At 38.0% G+C, this 16,451-nt stretch overlaps 1 protein-coding gene across 1 annotated transcript in view; it reads left to right on the forward strand.

The window, feature by feature from the left end:
* LOC126147884 (phenoloxidase 2-like) overlaps positions 1–16,451 on the forward strand; it is a 244,693-nt gene that overhangs the window by 216,264 nt on the left and 11,978 nt on the right. The window contains exons 12-13 of the mRNA XM_049915721.1: positions 10,114–10,249; positions 10,569–10,792. Of these exons, the coding sequence (XP_049771678.1) occupies positions 10,114–10,249; positions 10,569–10,792 (360 nt within the window). The remainder of the gene's footprint in view (positions 1–10,113; positions 10,250–10,568; positions 10,793–16,451) is intronic.

The following is a 16,451-nucleotide window of genomic DNA, read 5'->3' on the forward strand; positions in this document are numbered from 1 at the left end:
CACGGATTGTTGCGCACTTGGCTCAAAAAATAATGTGGAAAAGTAAAAAGGCAAAAGTTAGTAGAAATTCATGCATCTGTAAAAAGACTTCAACCAACATACCTTAGCAAAGGATCTTTCTGGGAGCCCAAGAGAATTCTGATCCTACATAAAATCCCTAAGCGTGTCAAAGGCTTCTATCCAGTCACTCATCACACAGTGTAATGTGACAACAGAAGACATCAAAACGAAACCCAAAGTTTTAAATTTCATATTTTAAAGCTATTCACACAGTAGTTCAAGTCCTCCTGCAGCCACAGTTTGCAATTTGTGGATGCACCACCAAACCACATGGCAGATTATTCTCCAGCAGCATATTGAGGCACTTTGTGATTCCATGCAACAGTGTTTAGCTGTTCTGATACAGCCCATGGTGATGCTACTCCATACTGAAGTTCCATGGTCACAGTGCATATATTGTACTACTCAAATGCTACTGTGAACTTTTATACATTTCTAAGCAACTATATTTTATGTAAAGCAAATTATTGTCGGAGCTTACAGGTCGTCTAAATTATTAAATTTTCACTCTGTAGTTCTACAAACAAACATGTATATACCAAGATAATAAAATATCAATATGCCAGTCTATGAATATTTTCCTCCACCCCAACATTCACAAGATTATTACAACATGTAGTCACTTATCTTTGTGAATATCTTTGGCAAACATCAATCTATGAGTACATCTACACTTACATACGTATACCACAAGCCACCGTGTGGAATATGGTGGAGGGTACCTTGTATTCCACTCACAAATGAAGCAAGGGAAAAATGACTATCTATATCCCTCTGTACAAGCCCTAATTTCTCTCACAATCCACGCAAAATGAATATTGGTGGCAGTAGAATCATTCTGCAGTCTGCTGTAAAGTGTTTCACAAAAAGAACCTCATCTTCCCCAAGGGATACTATTTGAGTTCATGAAGCATTTCCGTAATACTCACCTGTTGATTGAACCTTCCAATAACAAATCTGGCAGCAAGCTTTTGAATTGTTTTCATGTTTCCCTTCAGTCCAACATTTCACAAGTGTTCTACGTGCAGTCTCCTTTGTAGATGAGCTACCCTTTCCTAAGAGTCTCTCAACAAACCAAAGTTGACATTCACCTTCCCTGCTACCATCATTATGAGCTGGTTCCATTTATTATTGCTTTGCAATGTTATGCCTAGATATTTAATTAATGGAACTGAGTCAAGCAGCACACCACTATATCGTATTCAAACATTATGGGACTGTTTTTCCTAGTCACCAGAATTAACTTACATTTTTCTACATTTAGAGCAAGCTGCCATTCATTATACCAAATATAAATCCTGTTTACATAATTCTGTCACTCAGTGATGATACTTTCTCATATACTTCACATAATTTGCGAACTTTCTCAGATTGCTGCTCACCTTATCTGTGTCATCATTTGTGTATAAAGAGGAGTGGTCCTCTCACACTTCCCTGAGACAGACCTGTATCTGATGGACACTTGCTGTTGAGGACAACATACTAGATTCTATTACAAAAAAGGCCTTCAAACCTCTCACATATCCGGAACCCATTCTGTATGCTACAACTTCTGTGAAAAGTCTGCAGAGGACACCACTCAAGCACTTTCTAGAAATCTAAAAATATGAAATCTGCCTGCTACCCCTCAACCGCACTTTGCCCAGGTGCTTAGAGCTTTGCACTGGGTGAAAGATTTGCAATAAATGTAAAATAAGTAAGGAGCCAATACAGTAGACTAATCTCTGTAAAACCGAATTGGAACTCAATCTAAACCTGACAAATTACTCATTTTCAACTGTTTCAGTTGCTTCTCAGTGCCAGAAATGCCTTTTTGGGAACTTTATATTAAGTAGAATCAAACACTGCAATAAATGATTACAGTTTCTCTTATAATCTATGGAGAGGGTAGTTGGACAAGTGATTGATCCAAGAAGAATGGAGTCATCCAGCTGGGAAAGGCACTATTCACCAAATAGTGTGGTCATTTTAAGTTCAGTGAAGCCCCCTACCAATACATGGGTTCACAATTTTTTATTTTTTACTTTTTTTAATAGAAAGAACTGCACAGACAACTACGTCTTGAACATATTTTCTGTAATTCACCACTGGTTTTATGCCTTATAGCCACACCATCAGATGCATATAAAAATTAAAGCATGGAAAAAACATGGTGGAGAATATAGAAGGCCCAACCTTCATAGTTAAAACCATAATTTTTGTAGGGGATAATTATGCTGACTTCCTGATGCATCCTTGTTATATGGTGTAGGATATTTTCTGTCACCTAACATTTTATTCATTGAGTATCATTCATTTTATTCATTGAGTATCTGCCCTATGAACCCCCCATGAACCATGGACCTTGCCGTTGGTGGGGAGGCTTGCGTGCCTCAGCGATACAGATGGCCGTACCGTAGGTGCAACCACAACGGAGGGGTATCTGTTGAGAGGCCAGACAAACATGTGGTTCCTGAAGAGGGGCAGCAGCCTTTTCAGTAGTTGCAGGGGCAACAGTCTGGATGATTGACTGATCTGGCCTTGTAACATTAACCAAAACGGCCTTGCTGTGCTGGTACTGCGAACGGCTGAAACCAAGGGGAAACTACAGCCGTAATTTTTCCCAAGGACATGCAGCTCTACTGTATGATTAAATGATGATGGCGTCCTCTTGGGTAAAATATTCCGGAGGTAAAATAGTCCCCCATTCGGATCTCCGGGCGGGGACTACTCAGGAGGACGTCGTTATCAGGAGAAAGAAAACTGGCGTTCTACGGATCGGAGCGTGGAATGTCAGATCCCTTAATCGGGCAGGTAGGTTAGAAAATTTAAAAAGGGAGATGGATAGGTTAAAGTTAGATATAGTGGGAATTAGTGAAGTTCAGTGGCAGGAGGAACAAGACTTTTGGTCAGGTGATTACAGGGTTATAAATACAAAATCAAATAGGGGTAATGCAGGAGTAGGTTTAATAATGAATAAAAAAATAGGAGTGCGGGTAAGCTACTACAAACAGCATAGTGAACGCATTATTGTTGCCAAGATAGACACAAAGCCCATGCCTACTACAGTAGTACAAGTTTATATGCCAACTAGCTCTGCAGATGATGAAGAAATAGATGAAATGTATGACGAGATAAAAGAAATTATTCAGGTAGTGAAGGGAGACGAAAATTTAATAGTCATGGGTGACTGGAATTCGGTAGTAGGAAAAGGGAGAGAAGGAAACATAGTAGGTGAATATGGACTGGGGGGAAGGAGTGAAAGAGGAAGCCGCCTTGTAGAATTTTGCACAGAGCATAACTTAATCATAGCTAACACTTGGTTCAAGAATCATGAAAGGAGGCTGTATACATGGAAGAAGCCTGGAGATACTGACAGGTTTCAGATAGATTATATAATGGTAAGACAGAGATTTAGGAACCAGGTTTTAAATTGTAAGACATTTCCTGGGGCAGATGTAGATTCTGACCACAATCTATTGGTTATGAACTGCAGATTGAAACTGAAGAAACTGCAAAAAGGTGGGAATTTAAGGAGATGGGACCTGGATAAACTGAAAGAACCAGAGGTTGTAGAGAGTTTCAGGGAGAGCATTAGGGAACAATTGACAGGAATGGGGGAAAGAAATACAGTAGGAGAAGAATGGGTAACTCTGAGGGATGAAGTAGTGAAGGCAGCAGAGGATCAAGTAGGTAAAAAGACGCGGGCTAATAGAAATCCTTGGGTAACAGAAGAAATATTGAATTTAATTGATGAAAGGAGAAAATATAAAAATGCAGTAAATGAAGCAGGCGAAAAGGAATACAAACGTCTCAAAAATGAAATCGACAGGAAGTGCAAAATGGCTAAGCAGGGATGGCTAGAGGACAAATGTAAGGATGTAGAGGCTTGTCTCACTAGGGGTAAGATAGATACTGCCTACAGGAAAATTAAAGAGACCTTTGGAGAGAAGAGAACCACTTGTATGAATATCAAGAGCTCAGATGGCAACCCAGTTCTAAGCAAAGAAGGGAAAGCAGAAAGGTGGAAGGAGTATATAGAGGGTTTATACAAGGGCGATGTACTTGAGGACAATATTATGGAAATGGAAGAGGATGTAGATGAAGATGAAATGGGAGATAAGATACTGCGTGAAGAGTTTGACAGAGCACTGAAAGACCTGAGTCAAAACAAGGCCCCGGGAGTAGACAACATTCCATTAGAACTACTGATGGCCTCGGGAGAGCCAGTCATGACAAAACTCTACCATCTGGTGAGCACGATGTATGAGACAGGCGAAATACCCTCAGACTTCAAGAAGAATATAATAATTCCAATCCCAAAGAAAGCAGGTGTTGACAGATGTGAAAATTACCGAACAATCAGTTTAATAAGTCACGGATGCAAAATACTAACGCGAATTCTTTACAGACGAATGGAAAAACTGGTAGAAGCCGACTTCAGGGAAGATCAGTTTGGATTCCGTAGAAATGATGGAACACGTGAGGCAATACTGACCTTATGACTTATCTTGGAAGAAAGATTAAGAAAAGGCAAACCTACGTTTCTAGCATTTGTAGACTTAGAGAAAGCTTTTGACAATGTTGACTGGAATACTCTCTTTCAAATTCTAAAGGTGGCAGGGGTAAAATACATGGAGCGAAAGGCTATTTACAATTTGTACAGAAACCAGATGGCAGTTATAAGAGTCGAGGGGCATGAAAGGGAAGCAGTGGTTGGGAAAGGAGTGAGACAGGGTTGTAGCCTCTCCCCGATGTTATTCAATCTGTATATTGAGCAAGCAGTAAAGGAAACAAAAGAAAAATTCGGAGTAGGTATTAAAATTCATGGAGAAGAAGTAAAAACTTTGAGGTTCGCCGATGACATTGTAATTCTGTCAGAGACAGCAAAGGACTTGGAAGAGCAGTTGAACGGAATGGACAGTGTCTTGAAAGGAGGATATAAGATGAACATCAACAAAAGCAAAACGAGGATAATGGAATGTAGTCAAATTAAGTCAGGTGATGCTGAGGGAATTAGATTAGGAAATGAGACACTTAAAGTAGTAAAGGAGTTTTGCTATTTAGGGAGTAAAATAACTGATGATGGTCCAAGTAGAGAGGATATAAAATGTAGACTGGCAATGGCAAGGAAAGCGTTTCTCAAGAAGAGAAATTTGTTAACATCGAATATAGATTTAGGTGTCAGGAAGTCGTTTCTGAAAGTATTTGTATGGAGTGTAGCCATGTATGGAAGTGAGACATGGACGATAACTAGTTTGGACAAGAAGAGAATAGAAGCTTTCGAAATGTGGTGCTACAGAAGAATGCTGAAGATAAGGTGGGTAGATCACGTAACTAATGAGGAGGTATTGAATAGGACTGGGGAGAAGAGAAGTTTGTGGCACAACTTGACTAGAAGAAGGGATTGGTTGGTAGGACATGTTCTGAGGCATCGAGGGATCACAATTTTAGCATTGGAGGGCAGCGTGGAGGGTAAAAATCGTAGAGGGAGACCAAGAAATCAATACACTAAGCAGATTCAGAAGGATGTAGGTTGCAGTAGGTACTGGGAGATGAAGAAGCTTGCACAGGATAGAGTAGCATGGAGAGCTGCATCAAACCAGTCTCAGGACTGAAGACCACAACAACAACAACATCTGCCCTATGGACAGTATGGTTTTAACTATGAAGGGTGGGCCTTCTATATTCTCTAACATGTTGCTTACCATGCTTTCATTTTTATATGCTGCTGATAATGTGTCTATAAGCCACAAAACCAGTAGTGCCTTAATAAAAATTGGCTCAAGGCAGAGCTGTTTGCAGATTTTGTGCTATAAAATGAACTACCACAGCTACGGATGCCCCAACTGAGAGTTGTTTTGGTTCACAGTTACTTTAGTTGCTTGCTCCACCATCTAATCATACATCAAATTTAATTTTTGTTCAGTTTAACTGCAAGGACAACAAAACAGACATCAAATTCTCTGAACATTCCAGAGGTTCCAGAAGGAATGAAATCTGGACTTTCTAACAAGCAGTGTCCGTCCTCTCATAACTACTGATTAGTTCGTACTAATTTTTGTACAGCATGCTACTATAATGGGTTAAATTAGCAGTTATCTCAGTTAACAAGATTTTAAACAAAACTAAATACACTACTAGTCTCAGCACTTGCTAAATTCTGATACGAGTAATGAGATTACATAAATTACTGCATAAAGAAGAACTTAATCATTTTGTGTATTCATGATATATACCATACTTTTATCAGTATAATCAGCTGAATGACAAGGGAAAAAATATTTAAAAGTGCAGAATGATTGCAAGTGGCATAATCCCATCTCACTGTGTTTCAATGCAGCAGTGAAATTCCATCATGATGTTTGCTACATGCATCTGTGCACCAAAATAACAACAGAGTTCAAATTTCTTGACAAGACAGACTATGTGGGTCTGCAAAGGGATTTAAATTGTGAATTAATTAGTAAATCATAACAATTAATAACAAGTAAGGAAGTTTCATGTCATAATAAATGACTCCACTAGCTGTGAAATGTGGTACATTTCACAATCGTACTTGCTCTACCACTATATTCAACAAACCACAACTCAGCATCTAGCAGAGATTGCTTCTTGTATCATTACACTGATGGAAAAAAATCATAACACACAAAAAATAATTAATGAGGAGTGATGAAATTTTGGGACTACATCTGTGTGGGTGACATATTTAAGGATTAACATTGCGAGATCACAGGTTGATGTACGTGCAAGATAAGCCATTGCAAATGTGTAATGCTGGTGTAACCACCAGAATGTAGAATGCAAACATGCCAATGTGCATGTATTATATTGTACAGCTGCTTGGTTTCAGTTTATGGGATGGAGTTGTACTTGGTCCGTCAACACAGGGACAGTTAATGCTGTTTGTGGATGATGCTGGAGTTGTTGTCTGATGATGACCCATAGGTGGTTGATCAGAAACAGATCTGGTGATTTAGGAGGCCAAGGCAACATGTCGACACCCTATAGAGAGTGTTTGGTTACAAGAGTGGTATGTCGGTGAGTGTTATCCTGTTGGAAAACATCCTCTGGAAAGCTGTTCATGAATGGCAGCACAACAGATCGAATCATCACACCGGCCACACAGATTTGCAGTCTGGATGTTTGAGAAAACTATGAGTCTGTTCCTGCTGTCATATGAAATCGCACCCAAGACCCTAACTCCAGGTGCTCGTCCAGTATGTCTAGCAAGCAGACAGGGTGGTTGCAGGCGCTCAACTGGCCTCCTTCTAACCAACAAATGGCCATTGCTGCCACTGAGGAAGAACCAGCTTTCACTGGACAACACAACAGATGTCCACCAGGCCTTCCAATGATCTCTTGATTGACACCACTGATGTCGCAAATGGCAGTCGTTTGAGGTCAGTGGAATGCACACTTTAGGAGATCTGGCTCAGAGCTGTCCTTGAAATAACTGATTTGTAGCAGTTCATTGTGTCTCTGAGATGTCAATGGCTACTCAAACTGCTGCTGCAGATACAGAGTCATATGCTGAATATGATGATCTTCTCTCTTGCTAGTGCCACGTGGTCATCTGAAGCCTGGTCTTCTTGTGACTGCACATTCTTGCGGCTACTGCCACTAGCAATCATGTACAGTGGCTACATTCCAGCCATGTCTTTCTGCAATATCATACATGGAACATCCAGTTTCTCATAGCCCTATTACATGACCTCGTTCAAAAAATGGTATCTTGGTCACCTTAAAGGTATTTTCAACTAACATCAACTCACCACATCCAGTTTCAAAGGTAACTATTGTTCACAACTGTTACAGTGTGTGTTGAAAGCAGACCAATTTGGATTCTTATGGTGGTGCTACTAGCACCAGTCTTATGTGACTGGTGTGAAATTCACATAGACACCATCTCTCAGGTATAGAAACACACCTACCAATTTTTGTTTATGTCGCACAACTCCTTCTTGGTATTGCCATTTTTTTCTTTGACTTTGCCATAACGCTCATTTCATAAGAAGCACATGGGACAAAGTAAAATTTTGAACCAGTCTTCTTGAAATGCAGTGTCTCAGAATTTTAACAATAAACCTCTCCATTATGTACGAGGGTTGGAACTTAAATAGTGGCAACTATTTATTCACAACTGATACAAAAGAGTTACATGTTTGCACCTGTTACTGTCCTACAAAGAAGTCACCAGCATTGTGTATAACCCATTGCCAGTGATGTGGAAGGCGTAGTATATTGTTAGCAGAGCCTGTTCTGTTGATTGTGCGAATGGCGCGGACTAAAGTTATGGTGATTCTCATGTACGACTGTGATGGTGTTATCCTAACACATTACATTCCTCTATGGCAGACCGTCAATGCGCAGTATTACTGTTCATTTTTGGAGCATCATCTGTGACCAGCTTTGCAAAAGAAGCGGCAACGCTTTCTGGACAACCCACTCATCATTTTGCATGACATCGTGCAGGCACATACAGCACAAGCTGTGGCTGCTCTGTTTGGTTGATGCGACTGGGGAGTACTGTACCATGCGCCATACTCCCCAACTTAAGTCCTTCTGACATTGATTTGATTCCAAAGATGAAGTAACCACTTCATGGCATTCACTTCAAAACTGTCCCAGAGATTTGAGATGCAGTAGACCGCTCCATTCGCACCATCAACAGAACAGGCTCTGCTAACAGTTTTCTACACCTTCCACATAGCTGGCAATGGGTTCTACACAACGCTGGTGACTACTTTGAAGGACAGTAACAGGTGCAAACATGTAACTCTTTTGTTTTAGCTGTGAACAAATAGTTGCCACTATTTAAGTTCCAACCCTCGTATAACACTTCTCATATAGTATGGTGATTATCTCAATCACTCTGTCAAGCTTACGAAAGAACCTATTATGAACATTCCACTCTTCTTTGTGTCTTCTCTATTTCCTCTCAACTAGAATCAAATCATAAAGCTGGTCTGATACTGTATAAGCTCATAGCTATGTTTAACAGGTGACAGTATTGATCTGTATCAAAGGCTTTTCTGAAGTTGAGGTGTAATATATCAAAGTAAGTGCCAATATCTATGGAGTCTTTGGTCACAAGGATGATGGAGGCATTGAGTTTAACAACAGAGCTTTCAGCGGCATCCATATTGATTCTAACGGAGTAAGTTTTCATTTTCCAAAATGTTCATACCATGCGGCAAAACTAATAGTAAGCTGAATAACATGTACTATGCCTTAGCCATATTTACATACTGCACAATTCCAGAGACTCTTTGCACTGTCTACTATGCACAGGTTCATAGTGTAATATGGTACAGTATCAAATTCTGATGAGACTTTCCACATAGCTTGGACAGTCTCCTCACTCAGAATAGAACTTTGAAAGTAATGAACAGTCTAAAGACAACTGACATCTGCAGACCTCTCTTCCAAAAATCACTCATTTTATCTCTTGAGTCACTACATAGATAAATGTGTAAGTTTGTAAAAAGCAGCAGTGGAAAATTCAAGAAAAATGTGAATGTCCATGATCATGGTGCAGGACAGAAAATTCAACTTCACTTTCAAAGTATGCCTACTTTAGCTTTTAAAATTCACCATTTAATCAAGGCATTCAGCTTTACAACAGTCTGCCATGAGAAATAAAAAAAAAATAATAAAATAATAAAAAAATACAAAGTCTCTGTCTTTGGAATTCTTGCTTAATCATTATTTTTACACTATATCTGAAGTTTTCGTCCATAAGCATCAGACAAATATGAATTCTAATTGCAGAACTGATGGAAATGTTCAACTGTAATATCCTTGTAATAAGTTGTAATCTGTAACTATTCCAAACAGGTACTTATTTTGTATATGATTGAGTGTGGCGTGAAACTAAGATAGCATTGTAATAAATAATATAGATGAAAAATCATGTTTTGTAGTGTCTCATCACATCACCTCATGTCAGAACCATCATCATACTGTTACTTGTTCAGTGTCATAATGCATGATCTGTGCACACCACATACATGTCTTGTACAAGAAAGAATCAGAGGACAAATAAATAAATAAACTTCATTAATTTAGGTTAGCAACTCAGGACCACCTCGAACAGGAACTGTAAGAATATTTTTGGCTCCAAAATTCAATGAACAAGGTCGCCCTATGCTGTTTCGAGAACAAAAAAATTTGTTCATTGAGATGGACAAGTTTACAGTACATTGTAAGTATGTCATCAAACAGCTTCACATAATTATATGCTATACAATAACAACAAATAAATGTCTATAGTTATATGCTATACATTGAAAAATTGCATTATCCTGGAATAGAGGGGAAATTTGAATGAAGTTAAGGAGTAAGAAAAGGATGGGCCTCAAATGAAGATACACCACAGTGATAAATATTTTAAACAGGAAAATTCTAGATAAAAACATTCATTATAAAAATATTCTCCATTTATATAGAGTTTTAGAGATTTGTATGTCCAATAATTATTACAGCATAATTTAAAATTTTTAAAACTGGAAAATTCCTTTCAGTGAAAACTGGACTTAATGTGTTCTGGAGAGAGTCAAAGAAATCTTCTGTAGCAGCTACAGCTGGAAGTCCATTAAAAAATATGAACAATTCTGATCCACAGTCACAAGAGGCAGGTGGCTACTGTTCTTGTGGGTGGCCTCATCATTTGATGGTCCCAAAAGGGAAACCTGAGGGTTTACCAGCTCATCTCTTTGTAATGATATCTGATTATGCCATAGACAGGGTATGTATTACCAGTTTAGTAAATAGTAGTTGGAGTAATAGATAGTTTTAATTTTTGGTTGATGCAATGGCAGAGATTTTAAAATAAGTTGCACTTTATAATAATGAGAAATGATGTTTCTCTTTGGAACAGTTGACTGTTATGTGGTTGAACAGTTGAAAGAATTGAAACTGTAAGAGTAGTTAAAAAGTGGAAATTCAAGAGAAGAGTTTTATTGAGTTCCATCTCAGACATTTTCATTTTGTATATGGGCTTTGAGGCACTGCTTAATATTACTATATTGACTCTTTCATGGTTCAGCTGTCAATGTCAAGGAAAGACTGCAATAAATGCTGTGTTATTATAAATAACATCCATTTATATGCAATGAAACAACAGTTCTTCACATCAGAACATCTCAATGTACAGTATCAGCTGACAGTGTTGCAGTACTTCCACCAATATGGAAAAACACTGCTTCAGATCTTAAAAAATACAACATATTTAACTGTATCAAAAGCCAAATTGAGCTAAGGAAGCTGCTAAATTACAAGGAAACAGGCTGGTTGGCCAGTGCCTACCAACCTTCAGGAGGCAAAATTTAAAGTACTGCGAATATAAACACAGATTCTAGAGTGTGAGGACCCCACATGTTGTGAGGAAAGGCAAACATATAGGAGAAAGCATCAGAGAGAATGGATCGTCAAAGATCTTTGACCTGCTACTCTCTCTGATGTCTTCTACTTCATGTTTGTCTTCCCTTGTGCTCAAAACAAGATTATATTGAACCAAGGGTCTGAGTGACCTGCCCCTCCTCAACCAATCCCTCTATCCTCCCTGCAGAAGCAATATAGAAATTCCAAAGATTATGAAGAATAATTTTCACACTTGAGAGTTTCTGTTTCCAGATGCTGAATTTTGCCATAGGTGAACATAGGTACTGGCTTGCCATTCTATCTTCATATCACTTAAAAAATGTAACTGAACAGTTTTAGACAAAATTGTACTCTAGTTTCACATCAGTGAAAGAGAGAAATGTTGACACCAATAGTGAATTCCTATGCATCAACATAAAAGCAACAATATGATATTACTTTAAGACCTTTACATAAGACATTTATTCTGTGATAACAGTAAAAATAGTAAAGTCTTTTGCATGATTGACTTAGAGACCTTCAGGTGTAGGTTCAGCTGCCTAATTGGAAATGTTTATCACACATATATTTGTTTTGCATGATGATGAGAGAAGGAAGTGAGTGAAACTGTGCTGCTGCATAACCTACTGCCTACGAATAGCTCCGAGGAATCCACAAAACTTAACACCCCATCTGATTCATGAATGGCCATCATCAGTGTCACATGCCCTCATGCCTTGGTTCACTGAGGAGAGGCACAGAATTTAATCAAAGACAGTAGCAGAAAGAGTGGTGATCAAGAACTTATGCAACTACCTCTCCCGCCTTCACTGGCTATGAAAATTTTTTGCCATCACCAAAATCGTAAGCAGCTGCCTCTGAATCAAGTGCCACTGCTATCTGGGTTATATAGTGAGCTGAGAGATAGTGAAAACAGCAAATGTAAATGTAATTCTGACAGGGGCAGAAACTTCATTTATAACTTGTTAATTTACAGAGGCAAGACAAGTCTACAGAAGTCTTCTGCTAACAATTTTTGAATTTGTAGTAAACAGCAAGGTTCTTAAGTATTCAGTCTTGCTTTTCAAGTGTGTAGGAGTTGCCAAACCATGTGAACATTAGAAAATTTGAACATCTTCAAGAAATATCCACCAAGGCAGGTCCTTCTGATCTTCAGTTGTCATATGCTCTCTCTTCTGCAATATCATACTGTCTGCTTCTCTATTAGTGGAAGCAGCATTATTTGCTTTGACTCCTTCTTGCAGTCCTTCCTTTGCACTATAAGCAAAGACATAGCCAGAATTTTGTCAAAAAGGGGGGGTGGGGGTGGGGGGATATGTTGAACAGAACCTTAAAAAGGATAATGTATTTCATTCTATTCTGAAAACACATTTATTTATTTATTAATTTTATGTACACAATTTGCTTTTGGAGAAACTTCATACAAGTACTATTTGGTCTATAAAATTAAGCAGGAAAAGCTTCTCCTAAAAAAGTATAGTGTGTAATAAGAAATACCCACACGTGCAATTAAATATTTCTTTCATAAAATAAATAACAAATGTCTTCAGTCGCAGATGTAATTTTATTTCAGTGTACAATGCATTTTCAGACCTGAGGACTCATCTTCACATGCTTTAAACATCTACATCAATTTTTTTCTTGTGTCAGATTTAGGTTAATTCTGTGTGGTCCTTGTAAGATTGCAATGCTGTATTACAAAGTGCCAAATTGTGAATATAAGTTTATAAAACTAAGACAAATCAAAAGATAATTTACTGTTTCCAGTAGTGGATGCATGGTTTTGAAGCACAGTATGAGAAAACCTATTTATGTGCATGTATGCATTTATGTACATACATGTATATTTATGTATGTGAATGAGAGGGAATACACAGTTATGAAACACAGAATGAGTAAACCTGTTCATGTGCATACACACACACACACACACACACACACACACACACACACACAGGGTGATTATAATTAAAGTCAAACTTTCAAAACGCTGTACAAATCATACCAGTGGTCAGAGTGACGTCAAATTGCAATGGAATATAATCACAGAAAGGGGAGAACATATGGCAGAAAAAAAAAATACTGTGAAAATTGATCAATAGATTGTGCTGTATGTGTCAGAATACATAACTGAAAACACCTGTCATGTGCATGACCCATTGAAGTTGGTATAAACACACCGGGTACATGAGATTTCCTCCTTTCATGTCTGTGATGTTCGCCATGACAGTCTCAATGCAGAATCACACTCTGCTTGTAAAGCTGTATTACAAGAATGATGACTGTGCACACATCACTCCGCAAATGTTCTGGACATTGAAGGGCTTAAAAAAGGCGTTGGTCCGATGACTGCTGTGGGTCTGAAGAAAATGATGCAGAAATTCAAAAAGATGGTTTCTTTTGTGTGCAACCTGGTAGAGGGAGGAAATGACCTAATTCGACATCAGTGGAAGCAGTGGCCACAGCAATGCAGGAGGAGATGAGTGGAGGTGTGCAAACGTATAGTGCACAGAGAATTGCCAGATCATTCGACATACCTTTGAGCAAGATGCGTAAAATACTACGAAACATCCTTCTTTGCTAGCCATTCAAAATTACCCATGTGCATGAGTTGCTTCCTGTTGACCTGCCAGCAAGAGAGACCTTCGCTTTAGAATTTCATGCTGGCATGGAAGTGGACAATGATTGACTGTTGAAGATTTTGTGGACAGGCAAAGCCCACTTCCATCTGACAGTATAAGTCAATACACAGAATTGTTGAATATGGGCAATGTAAAATCCACACACAAATCAACCAGTACCACTTCATCATGAAAAGGTCACAGGATGGTATGGGTTTACGGCATCATTTATCATAGGGCCATATTTTTTTGAAGAGACAGGTGCTTCCAGTCCTGTTACCTGTACTGTCACTGGTAAGAACTATGAGGGTCTTTTCTGCAACCATGTCATTCCAGCTCTCCAACAGCATGTATGTGTGAATGGGATCATTTTTATGCAAGATGGCACACCTTCGCACATTGAAAACCCAGTTAAGCAGATGCTGAAGCGCCATTTCAGAAATGATAGAATTATCAACTGCCATTTCCTTACAGCCTGGCCATCCTGATCACCTGATCTTAATCCGTGTGACTTCTGGCTGTGGGGCTATCTGAAAGATGTTGTGTTCAGTGTTCTGACTGCAAACTTAGATGCATTGAAGGCACACATTGTGCAACACATTCTGAATGTGACACCAGAAACACTAAAGTGATTTGTGGAAAATGCTGTTTCTTGATTTCAACTTGTTGGAGAAAATGGTGGACAGCATAATGAACATGTTTTGCATCAGTCACATGGAAATTAATAATCCAATTTGATTTTGATTGATTCTTTTTATGCATTTTTTTGCCCAGGACAACTAAAAACTGATTTTTCCCATCCAATGTGATATGACCTTGCCATGGTGGATGGACTTACATAAGTAACAGTATCACATCTGTACACCCATGCACACTGAGTAGTACAATTTGTTTGATGTGAAACATAGACCTTAGTCATTGTTCATTGGTGTATGATTAATTTGTCATTTGTAGTCAACCACTATTAAATCATGATGCTTACAGCACCATCTTTTGCTACATGTTGTAATTATCTATTTATCTTCTGCCATATGTTTTCCCCCTTCTCTGATAATATGCCATTGCAATTTGACATCATTCTGACCAGTGGTGTTATTTCTGCAGTGACTTGAAAGTTTAACTTTAATTATAATCACCTGGCATATATATATGTTTATAAATGCTGATAAACATGTTTACTCATACTGTGCTTCCAAGTGATGTTTACACTGCTAGAACAAGTAAATTATTTTTCAATTTGTTTTAATTTTGTAAACTTATATTTCCAATGTGCCACTTTGTAATATACCATTGTAATTGATAAATACTGTTAAAGCATCTGAAGCGCTCAAATTACATTGTCCATTGAAATAAAATTGTGGTTCTGACTCAAGGTGGTTGTTCTTTATTTTACAAAAGTAATACAGCCACAGAAGAAACACTATGGATAAAATCAAGTAAAATAGTTGTTTATTTGGCAATATGATAACTTCTGTTTATTGTCAAATGAATTAAAGTTTGAATGTATTGTATTGCCTCGTTGTTAACAAAACACAGCTTCTAATATAAAGTTTACTATTGCAGAGCAGAAGAATCTTAATGTTGGGTATAAAGTTAAATGGGTTCAAACTTATTTTGATAACAGCTGTCTTTCTCCTATAATCTTGTATTTAAATTTATGAGTTACCTTAAATCAGCTCAGAATTTATCCAGCACTTCAAAACATCCCAAGTTCTGTAAATTCTTTCTCATATTTTAGTAAAGTATCTTTCATTCCATTAAAATTTGTCAGTTTCCTTAGCCTTAACTGATCAAGAACTTTTTTAAATTACTATTTCAACAGTCAACTACAGCAACCAAATTTATTTATGAAACAAAATGGAACACACAGATACTTTGATGTACAGTTTTGGGACCTTAACATTGATTCACACTTTAATGTCAACTCTTATTCTAATGTAAGTGACCTAATGAATGAGTTTGTATTTATCCACAGTAATATGGTTATATAGCCTCAGATTAACTCCTCTATGATGTACAACATACATTGTCATTTATATGATGTTTATGTACAAATACATTTGAGTTGTGATGGTTGGACTCACTGTTCTAAGGATATTACAAATAGGACACTACACAACAGAGCATTGTTCATGTAAAACTTGAAAACATGATTCCAAAAGTGAGTCATTTTTATACACAGAAACAGAATACAAAATGGTGAACACTACCCACCTTCCAATGTGAATATGGCTCTTAGTGACAGGTCTCTGAAGAGATGTCCAGCTCACCTTTGATGCAGCTCATTTCATTGAAGCAGACAGGCTGCATCTTTAAAGAAGTTGGATGTGACAGAAAAGAAAGGAATTTGGAAGAAATTGTTTGTGGTCTATTGTAAGTGACCAATCCTCGAATTTTCCTGAA

Source organism: Schistocerca cancellata, chromosome 2 (genome assembly GCF_023864275.1).
Source record: "Schistocerca cancellata isolate TAMUIC-IGC-003103 chromosome 2, iqSchCanc2.1, whole genome shotgun sequence".
Lineage (NCBI taxonomy): Eukaryota > Metazoa > Arthropoda > Insecta > Orthoptera > Acrididae > Schistocerca > Schistocerca cancellata.